The sequence below is a fragment of the Pelodiscus sinensis genome, chromosome 3, assembly GCF_049634645.1.
Source record: "Pelodiscus sinensis isolate JC-2024 chromosome 3, ASM4963464v1, whole genome shotgun sequence".
Lineage (NCBI taxonomy): Eukaryota > Metazoa > Chordata > Testudines > Trionychidae > Pelodiscus > Pelodiscus sinensis.
This window is the reverse complement of record NC_134713.1, coordinates 97,761,293-97,783,702: the sequence shown is the minus strand read 5'-3', so window position 1 is coordinate 97,783,702 and position 22,410 is coordinate 97,761,293. Positions and strand designations below refer to the sequence as shown.

Here is a 22,410-nt window from a genome sequence, read left to right as displayed (position 1 = left end):
GTCCTTTGTTACATAGGTTGCACCATTGTTCTCTTGTAAGATTGCTTCCCAATTTTCACCTCTAGTTTGTAGTCACTGGTTCTGCTTTTGCTGAGAGTTTACCTTAGCTTTATACATTTCACTGCAGTGAAGTAATCTGCTTGTGTCATGGTTGTGGACACATCTTTTGTAGCAAGGTTCCTCTAAGTCAGGAGTGGGGAACCTAAGGCCCAGGGACTGGATGCAGCCCCTGACTTGCCTGGACCCAGCTCCCGAGGCTTGGGGCTACCCCCTTCCAACATTGGGTAGCCCGCACTGGCGTACCAATCCCCCCACCCCCAGCAGGGCTGGTGCATACAAAATCCACTTGCCTGGGCACCCCCTTGGCTCTGGTGTGTATACGAAATGTGGGGAGTTGTAATATATCAGGCTGGTCTAGGGGCACCGCTGAGAGGGTCAAATCAGTGCAAATTGCTTAAAACCAGGGCTACTTACAGCCCAAGACTGGGGTCCTCCATATAATGCACCAAACACATCTCACAGAGAACTTCAGCTGCCACTCTGGCCAGCAAGAAGCCTCACAAGCAAATCCCCTTAGACACCCCAGCGTTTATTGTGTCACAACCAGCACCCACCTTATACAGGCCAGCGGTTATGAAACCAGTCTCACCAATTCCAAACAGGTTCTCTCAGTCCCAAAGGACCAGCCACAGTTCCCGGTCAATTTATACCTCAGATCTTACCGAAAAGAGCACGCTGGGCCAATCTTTTAGAATCTAAAATCTAAAGGTTTATTAATAACAAGAAAGAAAAGGTTGATAGTAGAATTGTTAAAGAAAATCCATTGTATACATCAATCACCATGTTCTTGATGCAGGCTCTTAGCAGAAATGTAATAAACTACTAGCTTAAAGGTCTCTGCAGTACATCCTATGTTAGGACAGGTCATCAGATCCTTCGCAGCCCTCTGCCCTTAGCAGGGCTGTTTCTGAAGTCAAGAGCAGATTGAAGTCAAAGATGGAGGCATCTCCAGGATATGTTTATAATCTTGCCCATGCAGAGGGAAATCCATTGTTCTTCTGGGTGATGGTATCTTCCAAACTGGAGCTGATCACATGATCAAATGACCTCTCTGTATCCCCTTGGGCAAGCTGCCATGGTGTACCTGCTGGTCTGCAGGTTCCCAGCCGCATTCCTTCGGTGTTTATTGGCAAACTTGAGAGCTGAATAATCACTGGATAATCATTCCATATTAATAACTTTACATATAAAATCATACAAGTATATGAGTAGCGTATATAGAATCAGCATAGCATAAGCTTTCATTACACACCTCACTTTGGCCCCTTTTTGCGCATAATTTTGGGGCATACACACAACAGGGGTGCAACAATGATATTTTTCTCATTCGGGGCCACATCAGGAAATGTCTTTCTCTTCATTCGGAGGCCATCTTAGTGAAGGTTTTGGGGGTTTTTTTTGCTTCTCGCTTGTGTGGCCCCCAACTGATTTTTCTGCGTATCAGTGGCCGATGACCCCAAAAAGGTTCCCAATCCCTGCTCTAAGCTGTAGAGTAGCACAGCCATGCAGCTGCTTAATGAGCCCTGCCCAGCTAGGGGCTCCACGCATGGAGCTCCCTGGCTGGGGAAGGGGCACTTCTCCCTCAGCTACAGCAAGCAGCTCCCTCCTGAGGACAGAGCAGCGAGTCTCTCCCAGCTGGTGTTGCACGGGGGGAGGGGGAGGGCAGAATTTTTCACCTTGAGTGACATAATTTTGCCCATGTAAGTTTATAGTGCAGACATGGCCTGCAACATTACCATGCCTGATGAGATCCACTGTGATCTTAAAAGGCAAAAAGACTCTCGGCATTTTGGGGTTGAGCCCCACACAGTGGGGAGAAACTTTAAATGAGCATAAGGCACCTCAGGATCTTCAGAAATCTACCAGGGTATGTCTACACTACAGCACTAATTCGAACTAACTTAATTCGAATTAGTTAATTCGAACTAAGATAATTTGAACTAGTGCATCTAGACCTAAAAACTAGTTCAAATTAGCATTTTGCTAATTCGAACTAGCATGTCCACATTGAGTGGACCCTGAACCGAGGTTAAGGCTGGCCGGAAGCAGTGCCGGCAGGGCATCAGGTTAGGACTTAGAGCGTGGAGCTGCTGTCTCAGGCTAGCCGAGGGCTGTGCTTAAAGGGACCCGACCCCCACCCTGGACAGACAGTTCTCGGAGGTTCCCTGCTTGCAAAGCAGTCCTGGCTTGGAGTGCCCTGAATGCCCACACTCGGCACATCACAGCACTCGCCCATCAGCCCGGCTGCACTTGCCGCAGGCTGCCATCCAGGGAGGGGGGTCAATCGGGGGGCTCCAAGAGAGCTTCCACCCCGAGGAGCCCGCAGAGCCACCCCAGTCCTCCCCATCGGGGGCTCGTACCCCATTCCTCCCTCAACTCCTTCCACTTACCCCTTCCTAGCCCCTCTTCCTGATGTACAAAATAAAGGACACGTGTGTTCAAAAATAGAAACTCTCTTTATTGAACAAAACTGGGGGGGGGGGAATAAAACTGGGGAGACGGGGGAAGGGCAGGAGAGAGTGTGGGAGAGGGGAGGGGGAAAACTGGGAGGAGGGAGCTGGAAGGGGGAAGCAAGGGGAAGAAGGGGGAGGGGAAACTCAGGAATTGGGGTGGGGGTCTCGCCGGGCCAACCGCCTCCGAGCACGGCGACGGAGGGGGCCTCGGCGTCCCTGGGGGGATGGGGTGGAGGGTGCGGAGGTTGAGGTGGGGGGTGTGGACATTGAGGAAGAGGGTGTGGGGGTTGAGGAGGAAAAGGTGGGGGGGGCAGGAGTGGGAGGAGGGACAGTAGTTGGGGGGGCAGCAGGCGCAGGACCGGCACAGGGCACCATGCTCTGCAGCAGGGCCTGCAGGTTTGAGTTCAGCGCTCGGTCCTCAACCAGCTCCTCCTGGCGGAGCTGCAGGTCTGCCCGCATCCAGGCCTTCACTGTGCGGTGCAGGGCTCGCAAAGACCCCAGGTGCTGGTCCCAGTACTCCTGCTCCATGGTGGTGGTCCGGAGCAGGCCGCGGGTGCGGTAGCATGTCCTGGGCGAGATGCTGCGCCCGGCACGAGCAGCTGGTGCAGCTGTAGAGAAAGAAGAGAAGTGGTCAGTTCTCCCTGAGGACACAGTAGATGATGCCCAGCCCCCTCTTCCCCCCCCCGCCCCCACCCCCACGACGTGAGGGTGACCATGCCCTGCACTGTCAGAGCCGTTGTGCTTGTACAGAGGCCATGGTCAGGATGTCTGGCTCACCCCGGGACTGGGAGCTGCCCCAAGACCGCACCCATGTCCCTGTGCTGTGTATAGTGTGGCCGGGGTGGCGGGGGGGGGGGAGGGAGATGTCCCCTGCCTCCGTGTAGAGGGGACATGTGAAGGGACAGCATCCTGCTGGGTCCCGCCCCGGGGTTGGGAGCATGTCAGGTCTCTTCACACATGCATGTGCCTATTCGGCCACGGCCCCTGGGTGTCACGCAGCTGGAGCCACCTGCCCAAGGGTGGTATGGCATGTGCTCGCACATGCACAGGTGTCTGCGTGATCCGTGGAAGGCATGGCCCAGGTGCGCGGTCTCTGGTCTCACCCCCGCCTTCCCCCCTTCCCCCCCCGAACTACTTAATTCGAACTACTTACCCGGTACGGTCTCCCTGGATGACCCTGCCAACTCCAGTGCTGGAACATCTTGTGGTGGCTCCTCCGATGTGCCTGGGTCAGGGCCCTCCGGTCCCGGCTCGCTGCCTCCCGGGCTGGCATGGACCGACCTGCCCCCCAAGAGTCGGTCGAGGGCGGGGAAGTAGGGGCAGGTGGCAGCCCCTGCTGCGGCGCTGCCCCTGGTGGCCCTGGAGTACGCCTGCCGCAGCTGTTTTACTTTCAGGCGCACCTGCTCCTGGGCGTGCCTGTGTCCCTTTCGGGCCATGGCAGCCGCTATGCGGCCATAGACAGCCGCCTTCCTCCACCTAGTGCGGAGATCATGGAGGTTGGGGACCTGCCCCCAAACCTCAGTGAGGTCCATGACCTCCGCACTAGACCAGGAGGGTGCGCGCCATCTACGGCCCCTGGATGGCCCTTGGCTGCTGGGGGACTGGGCAGGGGACGGCTCGCTGGCACTGGCTCCCTGGCTCATCGTGGGGCCACTGGCTCGGGGCAGAGACTGCTGGCAGGGCTGGCTCCGGCAAGTGCCGTCTGGCCAGAGCTACCCCTTTAAGGGCCCGGGGCTGGGGGAGAGGAGTTTTCCTGGTTGTGCCCAGAGTGGCCACCAGGGGGAACCTGGGAAGGACTAGCCTCCCACTAGTTCAAATTAAGTGGCTACACAGCCCTTAATTCGAACTAGTTAATTCGAACAAGGCGTTAGTCCTCGTGGAATGAGGTTTACCTAGTTCAAATTAAGCGCTCCGCTAGTTCAAATTATGTTCGAACTAGCGGTTTGCTAGTGTAGCGCCTATCAAAGTTAATTCGAACTAACGTCCGTTAGTTCGAATTAACTTTGTAGTGTAGACATACCCCCAGTGATTAATTATTTTGTCCAAGTCACTGCATCCCTAATTGGCCTTATTACACTGGGAGGTGTTAATGGCAGCCACCAAACAGCTCACAGAGCTGCTTCATGCAAGTGCGTGTCCTAAGCAGGCTAAATGGAAGGAGCAATTAAATCATTGGAAACACTAGAAGCCACCACACAAAATAGTGCACTGCTGGGCAAGGCCTAAGCAAAACCCTAGAAAATAAAAGGGGGTTTCTATGGAAGTGGTGGCCTAATAATCCTGAAGCTAAAATCTATCTCAGGACCATATGCAGGAATTTCTGTAGAGGATGCTTTTTTTGGTAAATGTGGCCTGTAAGGGTATGCATGCACCCCCATATCGTCCCCCAAGTAAGCGGGGAAATCAGCCCCAGCCCTCCCCTAGCCTGCCAGAGCATGAGGGAGGGAGGTTCGGGCAGTGTGCCGCTCCTATCTTCCCCTGGTAGGAGCTTACTTGGGGGATTAAGGGTGTGCTTTTGCACCCCACCTGTGTACAGGCCTGTATAAACTGTGTGAGAGGCAGAAAAGCAAAGAAAAAGCCAGCAGAAAGCCAGCTAAGCAGTCATGAATGTAGCTTAGGGCTGCCAACTTTCTAATTGATGGCAATGGCTCCCTGCTGTGCTTCTTCCCCTTGAAGCCCCAGTCCTGCCCCACTTCTTTCCCTGAAGTCCTTACCCCTGCTCACTTGCCTCCCTTCCCCCACACTCCTTCCTGCTCTTCCTTCCTCATAGTTGGATCCTCTCCATCGCCCTCTTCCCCACCCTGTTAGGCAACCTCTGCTCCAGAGCTGCAGCCCGATTCAGAACCCACCTGCCTGCCCACGAGATGCAGGAAGGAGGCCTGGGCTGTTGCAGGTTGATGACTCAGCACCTGCCGTCCGCAATAACTGGACTTTAGGTAAAATGTAGGATAATGTAGCACTTTAAAGACTAACAAGATGGTTTATTAGATGATGAGCTTTCGTGGGCCAGACCCACTTCCTCAGATCAAATAGTGGAAGAAAATAGTCACAACCATATATACCAAAGGATACAATTACAAAAAATGAACACATATGAAAAGGACAAATCACATTTTAGAACAGGAGGGGGATGCAGAGGGGGGGAGGAAAGGAAGGAAGGTAAGTGTCTGTGAATTGATGATATTAGAGGTGGGGAGAGTGGGATGTTTGTGAGCTAATGGTATTAGAGGTGATAATTGGGGAAGCTATCTTGGTAATGGGTAAGATAGTTTGAGTGTTTGTTTATTCCTTCTCGGAGAGTGTCGAATTTTAACATGAATGACAGTTCAGAGGATTCCCTTTCAAGTGCAGATGTAAAAGGTCTTTGTAGCAGAATGCAGGTGGTTAAGTCATTGAGAGAGTGTCCTTTCTGGTTAAAATGGCAAGAAACTGTTTTCTCTTTGTGATCTTGTCTGATATCTGTTTTGTGGGCATTAATCCTTTGGCGAAGTGTCTGAGATGTGTGTCCAATGTACATAGCAGACAGACACTTTTGGCACATGATAGCATAAATTATATTTCTGGATGCGCAGGAATATGTGTTCTTGATCTTATAACTCACTTGGTTAGGTCCAATAATGGTATCAGCAGAATGAATATGTGGACAAAGCTGGCAACGGGGTTTGTTGCAAGGGAAGGTACCAGGGTTGGTATTAGTGTGGTATGTCCTGTGGTTGTTGGTAAGAATCATCTTGAGGTTAGGTGGTTGTCTATAGGAGACTATGGGTCTGTCTCCCAGAGCCTCTTGGAGTATGGTATCCTGTTCCAGTATAGGCTGTAGTTTATTGATAATGTGTTGGACAGGTTTAAGTTGGGGGTTGTAGGTGATGACAAGTGGTGTTCTATTGTTGGTTTTCTTGGGTCTGTCTTGAAGTAGATGGTTTCTAGGTATTCGTCTGGCTCTTTCTATTTGCTTTTTTATTTCTCCGGGTGGGTAGTTGAGGTTTATAAATGCTTGGTAGAGATCCTGAAGCTTCTGGTCTCTGTCAGTGGGATTAGAGCAGATGCGGTTGTATCGAAGGGCTTGGCTATAGTCGATGGATCGTGTGGTGTGTTCTGGATGGGAGCTGGAAGCATGTAGGTAACTGTATGAGTTACCTACTGTATGGACTTTAGGTGTCGTCAGAACATCCAACCAGACCACTGCCACATCCGCTTTTTTATCAGACTTTCTGGGGGGAGACTAGGCACCTGGTGTCCCTAGTGTGGCCTTGAGAGGGAGCAGAGAGGCAGACTTTTGTGGGCACAAATCATTAGAGAGGCAGACTTGGAAATAGAGAGCAAGAAAGCTGCCTGCTATTGGTTTGTTTCTACTGCGTTAAGGGTATTTGGCTTCTGCAGCCATTCTTTGTAAATACAAAGGATTGCACCAAAGAAATAGCTAACTCATATCATTCATGTCTCTTCTTGTTTCTAACTAGGGCCCATATTAGACCAAAATGAAATTCCTTTTTTAACTGCAACAGTCTTGCAAGATCCTGAATATTATCTTACCCTTCAGGCCTAAAGGAGCAGCATTAATCAAGAGATTTGTGGAGGAAATTTAGAAGGTGAAGTTAAAAATTCGGAGTTAAGATTCTATTTCTATCCTAAACCTACTGGAAGTGGCAACCTTAACTCTGCCCCAGTAGAACTGCAACAGTGTAATATTCTCAGATTGATTTTGAGAAAGTATTTCCTATTTTTTGTCTTTGGAGTTTGGCCTAAGGACATCCTAAGGTGATAGAAGTCAGTTAAGAGAGCAGCGATGACGTTCATTCGATTTATAGATCAGTATTACAAGTGTAATCAAATGTTAACATCTGGAGAACAAATATTTAAATGATACTGAAATAAACTTCAGAAAATTCTTTCAGTTCATTTTAGGCAGTAACAAGGTCATGTTTCACCACAAGGACTCACCAGTCTGTTAGGTTCCTATTGTTCATTACATTGTAATGTTTACTTCCTCATTTCTCTAGTTCTTTATTCAGCTAAAGAAGAACTACAACTACATCCCTAAAGGATGGGTTTATGGGTCCTTGAAAAGTCCAGCGTGACCACAGATTCCGTTTTTAATTCCCACTTCTGGTCTCATAGCCTTGTACTCTTGACAAGAGATAATGCAAAGAAGGCTGTTGTGCTGTTGTTGTACAACTTCAGAGATTTCAGGTTTGATCCTAAGTGTTGCTTAGTGAATGCCTTCAGCTTCCAGAGATGTTAAACAGTACTCCTGGTAGGAGGCACATGGGATTGAATTGTAAGTAAAGTTTGCAGGGTTTGGCCACTGCTTGTGATATCCTCATTAAGGCCCCAATTCCGCTAGGACTGTAAGCACACGAGCTTTCCCATTGACTTGGAAATGTGCTGTAAGTTAAGCACCTAAGTGCTTTGCTAAACTGGGGCACGTATTGGACCAAAACTAAATTCCTTATTTGAGCCAGTTTGTGAAATAAAGGATTAATGAGTAGTAATTTAGTTGGCTAACACAGGGTCAGGGTCCTGTAGCTAACACAGGGTCAGATTGTGATCTCATGTATGTCTGGGTGAATACAGACTGTGATATCAAATACAGTAATACAGATTTACTCCTGTGCAAATAAGATCAGAATCTGGACTGTCACCTCAGCAAGTAACGTTAATGTAATCACGTCCCATTTTAAACAGTAATGTAACAAAATTACTGTTGCAGCAACTGTACACAAGAAGCCTACTACAGGTTGACCGTCTCTAATCCAGCACCCTCGGGGCCTTATGGGTGCCGAACCAGAGAATTTGCTAAGCCACAGAAGGTCAATAGTGTAGGGAGTGGGCCTCTTTATTTTTATTTCGCTAAGACCAATAAATGGAACAGTGCTTGCAGTGGTGCTTAATAATGTTCTACCGTACACCCAGTAGAAGCCTGTGCCTAGCCAAGGCCTATCAGCTTTCTTCATAACAAAGTGTTAGTGTCGTTACACAAATTTCCTGTATTGGTACAAGGAAATAAGTAGATAAAGCATAAAAATCGTGCTTATGCCTAGTGACATTACCACTGCTTGCTGGGCTCTTAGAAAATATTTAGGGATAAATTAGAACTCAATAACAACACTGAACACTGAGAGCCAGGACTAGTGGATGTTAACAAACTTTATGGGACCACGAGAAATGTGGCTACATCCAGCTAACTAAAATCATGCTGGACCATGGGTGTTGCCAAACCAGAGAGCGCCAGACTAAAGAGATTCAACCAGTATTCAGGAAGATTCTTATCTCAATAATAATAATAATAAATCATAGTCTATCACAGTATTATAATAAGAGTATGCAGCATCACTCAAAATAATGTTCTTTTAACTAAGAAAGTCTGCTGTTACATAGGAACCATCCACAAAGGCTTAATGTAGAATAGTTTTGTTTCACAAAAGCAAACAATTAGAGACAGAAGGTAGATGAGATATTATTTTTTATTGGACCAGCCTCTGTTGATGAGTCAAACTTCTGAGTTACATAGAGCTCTTAAAAATACATACAGTATTGTTCTGGGAAAAGGTAAATGTAAATAAAACCTCTAACCTGAATTTTTATGTTTAAAAAGGCTCCAGGGGGTTTAAAATGGTCCCAGAGGATTAAAGAACAGTCAGCTGTCCTGACCAGTAGGTTGAAATAGTTGCTTTGGGGTTTAAGCCACTTCTAACTATCAGAGTTCAGAATGATACCTAATATGTGGGGTGGGTTATCCTACATCTGCATATTGTGTGGTTCTTTCACTTTCCTTTGAATATTTGATGCTGTCCATTATCAGACCAGATACTGAATTAGATAGGTCTCTTGTGTGTTCCAGTAGGGCAACATTAGAAAATAATCCAGGTTTCGTGACCAAAACAGCTCTGCTTTCCTGGGAGGAAGGAAAAAAGTGTTGCATGGTTTAGGGTTTCTTTAAAACATTGTTTCTCAGATCGGTCCATGGAGCCACTCAGAGAGCTCTACCGGGCAGCTCTGGTTTGTTTACTTACTGGCTCTGCAGCCACAGAGACTCACTGCTCCCATTGGCTACAGTTTGCTGCCAAGGGGAGCTGCGGGAAGCAGTGGCCTGGATCACACTGCTTCCCGCAGCTCCCCATGGCTGAAAACAGCAAACGGCAGCCAATGGGAACAGCATGGCTCTGTGGCTACAGAGCCGGTAAGTAAACAAATGGAGTGGCTCAGTAGCAGCTTCCTCACAGTGGGTCCATAGACCACTTGGAGAAAAGTAATATAGATGTAGCCATGTTAGTCTAGTCTAGCTGAAACAAAAGACAGGACTATGCAGCACTTTAAAGAGTAACAAGATGGTTTATTAGGTGATGAGCTTTTGTGGGCCAGACCCACTTCCTCAGATCAAATTGTGGAAGAAAATTGGCATGACCATATATACCAAAAGGATACAAACAAAAAAAGTGAACACACATAAAATAGACAAATCAGATTTTAGAACAGAGGGGGGATGAGGTGGGAGGTTAACGTCTATGAGGTAAACACTGCTTTAAAAAATAAGGCAGTCACACAATTACAAAATTAATCACACAGCTTTAAATCACAATCAGTTTTTATCAAATAAATAGAAAACCATTTATTTAAATATTGTTTTCTACATTTTCAAATATTTTTATTTCAGTTACCTTATAGAATACTTTGCAAACTTTATATTTATTTTGGCTACAAATATTTGCATTGTACAAAACAAGAGAAATAATATTTTTTTCAATTCCCCTCTAACAAGTACTGTAGTGCAATCTCTTTGTGATAAATTGAATTAATATGCTTTTAGTGAGCGTTGTCAGCATGGAAGTTTGTCCCTTGGAATGGACAGGAAGCAGGAAGCGACATAGGAATTAGCCTAACTGGCACGTAAAGTACCTGGGAATGCCAGCTTCAAAAGTGTTATGTGAATGTCTGTTTGCAATTTCAGGTGACGTAAATAAGAAGCAGGCAGCATTATCTCCTGCAAATGGAAACAAACTTATTTGTCTGAGCATGTCACTGAACAAGAAGTAGGACTGAGTGGACTTATACGCTCTAAATCTTTACATTGTTTCATTTTTAATGCAGTTATATAACCAAAAAAAAAACCCTCAACACTTGTAAGTTGCACTTTCCTAAGGAAGCGATTGCACTGCAGTACTTGTATAAGATAAAGGAAAAATACTGTGTCCTTTATAATTTCTACAGTGAAGTATTTGTAATAAAAATAACATATTGTATGGTTTGCATTCTGTTATAATTGGCATCAGCATATTTGAAAATGTAGAAAAACATTCAAAATATGTAATACATTATAATTGGTATTGTTTAAAAGTGTAATTAAAACTGTGATTAATTGTGATTTATTTTTTAATCACGATTCATTTTAAGTTAATCACATAAGTTAACTGTGATTAATAGACAGCCCTAAAGTATAAATAAATAAATTTGATTTAAGAATCACAAAACATATTTGCTTCAATGTGTATTGTTCCTTTTAAATTTTCTGTTCCAGCAGAGCTGTACTGTTCTTTGCCCAGTCCTAGGAATGTCCATTTTGAATCAAAAAACCTGAAGAATCTTCTGCACTGGTCACCACCAGAAGGACTGGGAGAGGGAGTACTCTATAATGTAAAGTATTTGATGTAAGTTTGCCTATTGTCTCTGTTTCCATTCTAGTAGAATAACTAAAGGCATTTTTATGCAAAGGCACAGATAGAAAACTTAATTTTGTGAATGAATCTGGCTTCAAGATTTAAAGGATAATAAACCATTTAAACTGTTTATTTTGATTGTTACATCAATGAAAGGCGTGGACTGGGACACTACTTCCTGCAGCTCCTGTTTGGTTGGGAATGGGGATCCATGGCCAATGGGAGCTGCATCCAGCCGTACCTGCGGACATGCAGGTAAATAAAGTGCCAGGGACTAATCCCGGCAGACGATCTCTGACTTATTGCTCACCCCTGACCTAGAGTCTCTAAGGGTGTGTCTACACTACCACCCTAGTTCGAACTAGGGTGGTTAATGTAGGCAACCGGAGTTGCAAATGAAGCCCGGGATTTGAATTTCCCAGGCTTCATTTGCATATTGCTGGGCGCCGTCATTTTTAAATGTCCACTAGTTCGGACTCCGTGCCCGCGGCTACACGCGGCACAAACTAGGTAGTTCGGATTAGGCTTCCTATTCCGAACTACCAGTACACCTCGTTCCACGAGGAGTAACAGTAGTTCAGAATAGGAAGCCTAATCCGAACTACCTAGTTCGTGCCGCGTGTAGCCGCGGGCACGGAGTCCGAACTAGCGGACATTTAAAAATGGCGGCGCCCAGCAATATGCAAATGAAGCCCGGGAAATTCAAATCCCGGGCTTCATTTGCAACTCCGGTTGCCTACATTAACTACCCTAGTTCGAACTAGGGTGGTAGTGTAGACATACCCTAAGGTATTTAGGTGTGGCAATGCTCATCAGGCTACAGTCATTTTTTCACCCAATGGCTCTTTAAGATTGACTCCAAAGTGGAAGAGTTACAACAGGAGAGACTGACAGAGCACCCTACCAGAATATGCCAGAGCTCAGTGGATAGAGAGATGGGGAGATCAAATTCAAATCCTTTCTCCCTGCTTCCCTTTTGCCTTAGGGCAGAGAATTGAACCTGAGTCTCCCGTATCCCAGCTGGGTGTACTAACCCCTCACCTAAAAGTTACAAGCCATGTGCCAATGATCTCTTCCATTAGCCAGATATATGAATGGGATCCAATCTGATAAGCAGCCTCTCAAATGCACATCTGGATGTCTAGAGAGCAATGTGGCTGTGTGTGCTCAGAGGCAGAAACAGTCACACAGGGAACTTTTACCATGAAAATTGAGGTGTTGAGTCAGTTTAGGCACCTGCAAAGTCTCGTGGGGATTTAGGCAGCTAAACACCTTTTTGAGTCTGGGCCTTTCTAGCTTCAGGATTCCCTCAGTGTAGTGAGATCCTCAAGTAGTTGACAATGTGGGTTTTAGGAACAAAATGGCCCAACCAGACTGGCAAAAAGGACCCAAGGAATAGAACTTGGTAGTCATAGGAACAGATCTTTCAGTTGTTTTGCATCCAGATAATAGTCCCTCAAAATAGAGTTTTTGTCAGGGAGCACTGGGGACAGACCACTATATTACATTACGAGTATAGTAGATGAGTAATTCTATTGTACTGATTTATAAAGAAGATGTATATCCGGAGATATTACAACCAGCTAATGGGAAATCTCCACCAGTACAAATGGTGGGTGCTTGAGGTTTGGAATTCTGTTCTTCCTGTGTGCCGTTTCCCAGATGACTACTATGTTTGTGCCCAGGCTTCTTGTTCAGCTGTCTCCTCTCTCTCTCATGCAGATATGGCATAGGTAAATGGATTAAAAAGTCAGAATGCAAGAACATCAGCAGAACATGGTGTGACCTCTCCAGTGAAACACATAATCATGAAGACCAATACTATGCAAAAGTAAAAGTCTTCTCCGGTGGCAACTGTTCCAACTGGACAGAAACTGCACGGTTCAATCCTCTCACAGATAGTAAGGAAAGACAATAACAAAGTCGGGTTCATACCTCTGATTAATTAATGAAATGTTTATTAACATTGTGTGCTTGCTCTTGCGGGAAATGGAAGGAACTTTTATTTCATTGCATGTCAAAATTAGGGATGCTAGATATCAGGCAATTGAATAGTCAGTCGTGTAACCACATTAATTCTTATCAGTTGCATGACTATTCAATAGTCCCTGGAGGCAGGGCCGGGGCCAACAGCATCCCCTGTCCCTGGGGGTTCAGCTCCCCATGGACAGAGGTTGGTCCATGAACATGAGCTGCTGCCAGACCTGCCTCCGTCTGCAGCAGGCCCAGGCTCACCGCAGAGAGAGGCTGCTGTGTGGGAGGTGATGCAGCCTCTGTCCACAGTGAGCTTTGGCCTACCATGGCCAGAGGCTGCTTCACGGCAGCCTCCTCTTCTCCCCCACCCCTGCGCTGCTATAGGGCAGCAGCACAGGGGGCGGGGTAGGTAGCACCATGGAACCAGTGTTGGGGGGAACCGGTTTTTAAGCCGGCTCCCCTCAGCACCAGCTCCTGCTTCCCCTCCCCCACCTTGCTGCCTCTGATACAGGGGGGGGGGAAATGCCTGTAGTCGACAAGATTAACCCATAGGCCTATAGTTGACTACACGATGACATCCCTAGTCAAAGCTGTTTTTGCTGTTGACAGAGCTAGTTGGAGTGCATCAGATAAGATTTTGAGTTTCTATGACAATTACATATTAAGTGTGTTTTGAAATATATGCATTGCACGTTGAATAATAGGCAGATATTATTTGAAAGTATAGTAATGCTTCATTCTACTTGAAAAGCTGGCTACCATGCATGCATAGCTTGGAGAACACATATTAAGGAAAAAAATGTTCTGCCGTCCATAATCAGTAACCTCTGATTGCCATGTCTCTCATCTCTGCCAGATAGTCTGCTCTCTAGAAATTCCCAATAACTTAGCTCATTTTAGTAAACTGAAATCTCATGCACGTTGCTATAAATCAAGTCAGGTACATTTCAAGGGTTTTTTGTCTGCTAGGCACAAGAATTCCTAACCCAAACTCCCAATGCAATAGCATCCACACTGTTGATTGTAAGACTTAGTTGCTTATCCTGAGAATACATTTGAAACAATACAAATTATTCTAAGTTACAGTTAAGTTCCAAAAACCTATAATGAAACTTAATATAATCAACTGTGTAGGAAATTTTTAATATCATTAATGTTACACTAAAAAATTCCCACTGGAGACCTCCCAGGGTTACACTAGTATGGATTTATTATTCGAAGAATTAACACTCCATCATATGCACTACAAGGCTAAACTAAAGAGGACAGAGCTGCTACTAAAGATTTAACTAAATGGGAACCAGCCATATTTCACTCACACAGAGAGATTGCAGAAGGAGCCAAGGCATGTAGATTCTGGAGGGTCTGTCTGCTGATCATGGCTGGGAAGCTGGTCAGGAAAGAAACTGGTTGTTTCTTCTTAGAAAGAGAAAGAGAGAGAGAGAGAAAGAGAGTTTCTGCCACTGCTCTCTCCTTTTATTGCCTTTGTGCAACCCCTGTGACTCATCCACACTAGTCACCAGGGAGCATGCCCAGACTTCCCTTGATCCAACAGAGCAGCAATCTCCTTAAGTGGTCTGATGACTCATCACCCAGCTCCAGGTGCTCAGCCTTGCATTTTCTAGTCCCAAACACTCAATAGTCCCCTCCACGCCCTCCAAGGGAAACCCCGCTTGTGCCTGCCCCGGGGCTGAAACACCCCCCGCAGCGCAGGAAAACCCCGTGTGTGCCTGCCACGGGGCCGACTCACCCCTCCTGCACCGGGGCAGAGAAGTCGCCGTGCTCCTCCTCCGGGCCCCAAGCCCCCTCCCACAGCATGCCCGGCAGAGCAGCCAGCACACTTCTGGAATTCCCGGAAGTGGCGCTAAGCTGTGGGACTTCCGTCCACCCACAGGAAGCCGACACTACCTCCAGCAAAAATGGAGGTAGGTAGTGGGGCTTCTCGGAGGCGGGGGGGGAAATGGGAGTGGGGCCAGATGCCTCGCGATCAGCTGGTTGAGGCCTCGCGATCTATCAGTCAATCGCGCGATTGACCTGGTGGTGACCACGGCTCTAGTCTGTCTCTCTCTCTCTCTCTCTCTCTCTATTACACACACACACACACACACACACACACACACACACACACACACACACACACACACACACACACACACACACACGTTCCTATCTCGGGAAAATGCAGTTTAGAGCAAGTTACAAGCAGAGTGGCTGAGAGTTACAAAGATTACAAAGTTACAAGGCTCAATCACCAAGCTTACAGTAAGTTTCTGAACGTATAAAGCAAAGTTGCTGAGAGGTACAAAGTTTTACAAAGATTACAGAGTTGTAAGGTTTAAGATTACAGAGTTGTAAGGTTTAAGATCACAAAGAGTTGCAGAGTTTAAAAAGCAATGCAGTTGAAACAATTACAAAGCTTCAGAGAATCATTTACAAATCATCAGTAATGAAGAGACTTAGAAGACAGCTGTCCCCTTTCCCCCCACCAATGCAGTCAGCAGGAGATTTTTGTCAGTCTAAGTTATGTGTTGGCAGAACCTTACAGTTTAGAGTATTTCTAGAAAATCCATATGTAATAGCTCGGGCAGAGGCTTTTATGCAACAATACTTGTCATATCAAATGTATCTTTGCTGTGTGAAATTGCTTTATTTAAGTGTATGCACTTCTCTTTCCAGCTAAAATTGATCCACCAATGGTTACTGTGTCTTCCACTGAAAGGTCTATATCAATAGTTCTCACTGCTCCTGAGAAATGGAAAAGAACCCTTGAAGAGAGATCTGTATCTTTGCACCAAGTCTACTCTGGCCTGCAATATAATGTGTCTGTATTCAACAAAAAAACTAAGAAAAGGGTAAGCTTAAAAAGTCTATAGAACAGTACATATTAAATCTTTTGACATGTTTATGGCACTTGCCCTGTAAGTAGTAGCATGACTAGTGTACTTCATTTATTTAAATATAATTCTGCACCTGCCAGAAACAACCTGGCACCCACCTCTTGCTAGTGCTTATGGGGACCCACCTCTTGCTAGTGCTTATGGGGAGAGAAGGACCCAGGCCTATCTCCTCTACTCCATTCCCCAGCCTAGGGACCCTAGAATAACAGCTGTGCATAGGGTTGCCAGATGGTTGAAACAAAAATACCAAACACCCCTCTCCCCCCCCCAAAAAAAAACACTGGGAAAAAATTCTGTTGAAGGGGAAAAAATGGGGGGGCAAAGTTGTTGAGCAAAAAAAGGGGGGGCTCCAAGGACTTAAGCCAAAAAAAATTAAGATAAAACAGCATGTACCCTTTAAGAGTGAGTGCAGGGATAGGAACAGGGGAGCAGTTGAGCACTAAGACCCAGGCAGCCTTGGGGAACCATATAAGCATGGGAGCTGAGATTGGCGGCCTGTGGGAGTTGGGGGCCGGGGAGGGGTGGGAGGAGGTCAGGTGCTGAGTGTTTGTATGGTTGCCAGGTGCCCAGCATTTTCACCTCCTAGCTGGGGAAAAATTCAGAGAATACCAGACATCTCAGGTGTCTGGTATTCTCTGAATTTTTTACCGGACAGGAAGCAAAAATACCAGACTGTCTGGGTGAATACTGGGCATCTGGCAACCCTAGCTGTGCACTGCCATGTCCCCTTAGCAAAACTACCTTCAGTTCGTGGGTCCACTTTCCTGCTGCTCCACCTTTCAGTAATGCCTTACCCTTAGCTCAGGCTCTTCCAATCTTAAGCCCAATAGACAGCCAGGAACATTTCCTCACTCCTCCAGTCTATATTGAGTTGTCTGTTGTTCTGCAGTTCCCTTGGACCTGGCAGGAGCACTATCTACACTCCTCTAGCTCGAGCAAGTAACTGTCTATGCTGCTGCAGCAACTTTTTATAGGGCCTTCCTAGGCCTTGATTAGTTTCTGCTGCTGCAGCCACTCTAGCCTGCTTTGGAACCTCTTCTCTGTTCTTCTCCTGGGATGAGTGCATGGCAGGACCCTGAGGCCTTCTTCTGGGCTTCATCCACCCCATCACAATGCCACATATCTAGTTACAATACTTGTGTGATAAGTTTTTTGACCACAACATCTAAATATTGCCCACCAGTCCATCTCACCTGATTGAATATAACATTCCAAATCTTGGAGCAGATTTCTATCACCTTGTCTCTCTTTCCCCCTCCTCCTCTTCCAAATTACAACGCTGTGAAGTGCAAGATGAGCACATTTAGTTACTAGGCAGGTCCAATTTCTCACAGATCTGCAGAAATAGAATGGGTGCATTATACCATTGGAAAGGGGAGATTTCCAACTTTCAAAAGGGACATTTCTAGGTGCAAGCAGTGCAAAGTGCCAAGATATTAGCTAGTGCTGCTACAACAATTTTAAATATAGGAAGGTTATTTTTAGATCTCTTTCTGAGATCTAAAATGTTTATTAAATGTAGGTATTAAATATTAAATGTAATCTCTATTTTTAATTTGCCTTCAAGAGAAGACACCTAACTAACAAGAAGAGTTTAACAAACTATTGTTCTAATTTTTTTTAAATTGCAAAACTGGAACCTGTTTCTTAAGCAGTCTTGAGAGAATAAATTGTATAGTGTGAAGGTTCTATTAATGCTCATTTGAGCTGTCCTGCATAATTCACTTGTGGATTCTCCATTCATGACTACTATTACCAAACAACACCCAGGACATTTATGCTACCCTATCAACTGCTCCATATTAATATTATGCTGTTTCTTTCAAATGCTTAAAGGATGTGAGTATTCCACAGACAATTTATGGAGAGACATTCTTAGCAACCTTTTTTCATCTGACATTACAGCTTTATTTTTTCACTTATTAGGACTCCATCTCAATAATGGTTCAGCTTCACAAGCCGCTAAGAAATGAAAGGGCTTAATTCTGTTCCTATTTAAGTCAAAGTTAAAACCCTCATAAGCTCTGGGGGTATGTCTACACTACCCCGCTAGTTCGAACTAGCAGGGTAATGTAGGCATACCACACTTGCAAATGAAGCCCGGGATTTGAATTTCCCGGGCTTCATTTGCATAAACTGGGCGCCGCCATTTTTAAATCCCTGCTCGTTCGAACCCCGTGCCGCGCGGCTACACGCGGCACGAACTAGGTAGTTCGGACTAGGCGTCCTAGTCCAAACTACCGTTACTCCGTTACTCATGGAATGAGGAGTAACGGTAGTTTGGACTAGGACGCCTAGTCCGAACTACCTAGTTCGTGCCGCGTGTAGCCGCGCGGCACGGGGTTCGAACGAGCAGGGATTTAAAAATGGCGGCGCCCAGTTTATGCAAATGAAGCCCGGGAAATTCAAATCCCGGGCTTCATTTGCAAGTGCGGTATGCCTACATTACCCTCCTAGTTTGAACTAGCGGGGTAGTGTAGACATACCCTGGGAGAAGGAGGATCAGCCTCAATGAGTTTACCTAAAATGGAAACTAAATGTAACTTTGTTGGACCTTTTTTGGATGTCCTACAGAAAGACCAGAGAGATGTTTCTTGAATAGCATAATATCTGTCAGAGTGCACACTAACAGTGTTCCATTTTCTCTCCTTTCTGTAAAGAGGGAATTGGTCATCTGGGTTACAGAACAACATACAGTCAACCTGTGAAACTCCTTGCCAGAGGATTTTGTGAAGGCCAAGATTATAACAGGGTTTAAAAAAAAAAGAAGCTAGATAGGTTCATCAATGGCTATTAGCCAGAATGGACAGGAATGGTGTCCCTAACCTCTGTTTGTCAAAACCGGGATACGGGTTACAGGCGATGGATCACTTGATGATTAACTTTAAAAACAACAAACAGTCCCGTGGCACCTTAGAGACTCACAAATACATTAGATCATGAGGCTTTGTGGTTAAAGCCCACTTCTTTATACAAATTGGAGTGGAAATTACAGAATCCAGGAAAGATATAAAAGCAATTGACAGGTAACTGCTTTAGCTGTTACATATACCCTAGATTCTGTAATTATCACTCCAGCTCATCTAATGAAGTAGGTTTTACCCATGAAAGGTCGTGATCTAATGTATTTGTTAGTCTCTAAGGTGCCACAGGACTGCTAGTTGTTTTTAAAGTTACATACTAACACAGCGACTCCTCTGGGACTTGATGATTACTGTTCTGTTCATTCCCTTTGAGGCATCTGGCACTGGCTACTGTTGGGCAACAAGGCGTTGCCACGCTATTCGTTGGTTCTGCACTAACGTCGTTGACACTTGTAGGAACTGTTGTGTTATAAGTCCTCCTATTCCCCGCTTTTACATCATGCAAATAAAAAGACCAATTCATGAAAACAGAAGTCAGCTGCAGGAAAAAAATTCCCCTCTTTGTCATTTTTCATTATATGTCCAATTTTTGGAATGTATTTTGGATGTATAGCAGGAATGCCCTTTACTGGGCTAAATGGACCTTTGGTCTGATGTAGTATGGCCATTCTTACGTTCTTATGTAGACTATTACATTAAACAGAAGGTAAAATTCTCAGATGAGACAATGTAATAACTGATTCTGTTTTATTAGTGTTCAGAAAAAATGAAATAATTTAGAATTACGGATCTAGCTCAGGTTAATGGTCAGAATGTTGCTCTTTCCAGGTTTTGTTGGTTTGTTTTTAATAAAATCCATCTTCTTTGTTTTAGGGTAGGATTTAAAATAAAAGTTGCCATCTTCTTTTTTCTAGTGGGTGTTCTCCATTAAAAACAATACACTGGTTGTGCCCCGGTTGGAATCCAATATAGTTTACTGTGTCAGCGTACAGACATACGTTACAACACCACTTTTGCTTAGTGAATTTTCTGAAGAACACTGCATTGCTACTCTGAAAGGTATGTACAAATCCTGCAGCTTGCCAAGAGAATGAAACTTAGATCAGAGTTGGAAAGAATTATGTGTTGTATAACAATTCTAGGAAAAGGCATAGATTAGAACTGCTTAGATAGCCAAGTGAAAGGGCCAGTTCTGATTTTGGAAAGTTTCCCCTTATCTTTTCCTCCACCAAATTGTACTGTTGAGGAATCTCCCAAATGTTTTCCATGGCTGCGACAGACATGCCATCCTCTTAACTGGAGCTCACATATAATGACTTCCTCTGTGAACAGGGTGTTCCTCAGGAATAAATCTCATCACCTTCCATTCTCTTTCCCCCAGTAGCTCGATGGTCTTTGTTGGAATTTTCTTAATGGATTCTGGAATCTGTGGGTGTCTGCACACTTTTTTTTTTCTCTCCCTCTCCCTCTTCACCCATCCATCCAGTCTTCAAATCCAGTCTGAATACACCAATAGCAGCAGTCGATGGCTATTCAACTCTGTTGCATGAAGCTGGGGCCTTTGGGTGAACTAATATTTTTTCAGAAGAGAAGAGATTCTGTATCCAAGAGAAATCAGGATGAAACTGTTCTTTTATTAAGCATTTTTTCTGACAGCGAAGGTGCATCAGGTTAGCTAGTTCCACCTGCAAAGGCAAGTAGAATTATCAAAATTGGTCTCTGGATCAAATGTCACCATTTTCAGCCCCTACAGATGCTAGAAATCCCCAAATGCAGCAAAATTGGTTCCTCCATCCAGGCAGCAGCGTGATAAGTGCTTGTGACAGTATTGGGAAGTAAACTACATAATGCAATAACTTCTGTTTTATTAACAGACCCAACTGTAGAACAGACTGTAACAATTGTATTTGGATACATTCTGCCCATCATTTTAACAGCCTTCATTGTCTCAATGGCAGGCTATTGTGTGCATAGATATATTCATGTCAGCAAACAAAAGCATCCACCTAACCTGGTAAGTGCTCCTCATTATTTACTCAAGCCTCAGTCCAGCCATTTACCCTGCACCTGTGAAGAGCCCCCTTGGGTTCCCTAAGCTTCCATGTGGGTGTTACAGCACCTGCCTGCATGCCACATATTGCAGGATCAGTACCTTAAGTTGCACTCAAATCAAGAAAAGAACATAATGCACTGGTTGTTAATTTTACTCCTCCGCCTACACATTCTATATTAACAGCTGTGCCTGTGAGGTATGACTGCCTGGCAGGCTTTCCTAAAAAGAAACCCAAAGTTACTGAGCATCAAAATGGAACTGTTCTTGGAAAGGGGCATTGCTATAAGCAAGGATTAAGGCGCGCTGAGGCAAATGCAATTAGTAAGCTCCTGGCACAATTTCTATATTTACCCACAGAGTTCTCTGGAGAGGCTTCAATGAGCAAAAATTATTAATTGGATTAATTCATCACTAAATAAGAGAGACCAAATGAAATATTGATGTTCTCTTGGACTATTACTAGTGATTACTCTAGTTCACTCTTTGTTTATGTTTCTGGAGGATTTAGTATATCTGAACTAGGCAGATGACTTAATTTTCAATTTAGTATATTTTCTAATACAGTACGGTTAAGTCTGCTTTTCTGTAGTAATCTACTAACATGTCAGTGTACTACAGGTTTGCCTGTCTGGTCCGACACCTTCAAGACCTGACTTGTCTTGAACCAGGGAATTTGCCGGAACAGCGAAGATTCCTCCCCTACTAGCTTGTGCTGCTCTGCTACCCCAAATGGGCTGCTCCAACCTGGCCCTGCTGCTGCTGGCTCAGCTGCTGTCAGAGGCAGAATTCCACAGCTGGAGTGGGAGCTGGAGCTCCCTGGCTGAGGAGCTCTGGCCCCAGCAACCAGGGTGCTCCAGCTCCGACCACAGCCACAGAGCTTGGTTGGCTGCACCTGGGCTGGAGCTGGCCACTGGGGCCAGAACTCCCCACAACACCCACCCCCTATGACACAGGACTCCTGTCTGAGTCAACAACTCCCCGACCATGCTCCTGCCCTACCACCAGACCTACCCATTCCTCGGCTCTGTGGTCCAGGAACATTAGGACCACAGATATTGCTGAACCAGAAAGTCCCAGTTTAGGGAGGTTCAACCTGTACTAATTAGATCACCCACAGATATTTCTGTGTACAAATATTTATAAGTTTGTCCCTTTCATTGTATTATAACAATTTTTAAAGAAAAGATCTTTAAAAGAACGGGGGAGGGGGAAGTGTTTCATTTTTAATCCCTAAAAGCAGGGCTTTATCTCCTAGATATTGCACAGCAAGCTGTCAAACATTGAGGCACCATTATAAAACAATGCACTATTAAGGGTATGTCTTAACTAGAAATGCCATGGCAGCCCAACTGCTGTAGCACTGGAGTGCAGACCTGTATTATAGTGACAGGGGTTCTTCCATCGCTATAGTAAATCCACCTCTTCGAAAGAATTCTGCTGTTGATTAGCAGTGTC

The 22,410-nt window shown here is 45.3% G+C and overlaps 1 protein-coding gene across 2 annotated transcripts in view; it reads left to right on the top strand.

Annotated features, from left to right (window-relative positions):
- The window catches only part of IL20RA (interleukin 20 receptor subunit alpha), a 51,696-nt gene that overhangs the window by 16,802 nt on the left and 12,484 nt on the right, over positions 1 to 22,410 (top strand). Inside the window, exons 2-6 of one of the 2 annotated variants that reach the window (XM_025178071.2) lie at positions 11,029 to 11,158; positions 12,890 to 13,068; positions 15,818 to 15,993; positions 19,817 to 19,961; positions 20,777 to 20,916. In XM_025178071.2, the coding sequence (XP_025033856.1) occupies positions 11,029 to 11,158; positions 12,890 to 13,068; positions 15,818 to 15,993; positions 19,817 to 19,961; positions 20,777 to 20,916 (770 nt within the window). The remainder of the gene's footprint in view (positions 1 to 11,028; positions 11,159 to 12,889; positions 13,069 to 15,817; positions 15,994 to 19,816; positions 19,962 to 20,776; positions 20,917 to 22,410) is intronic. The other variant, XM_006112725.4, reaches the window with a different exon arrangement.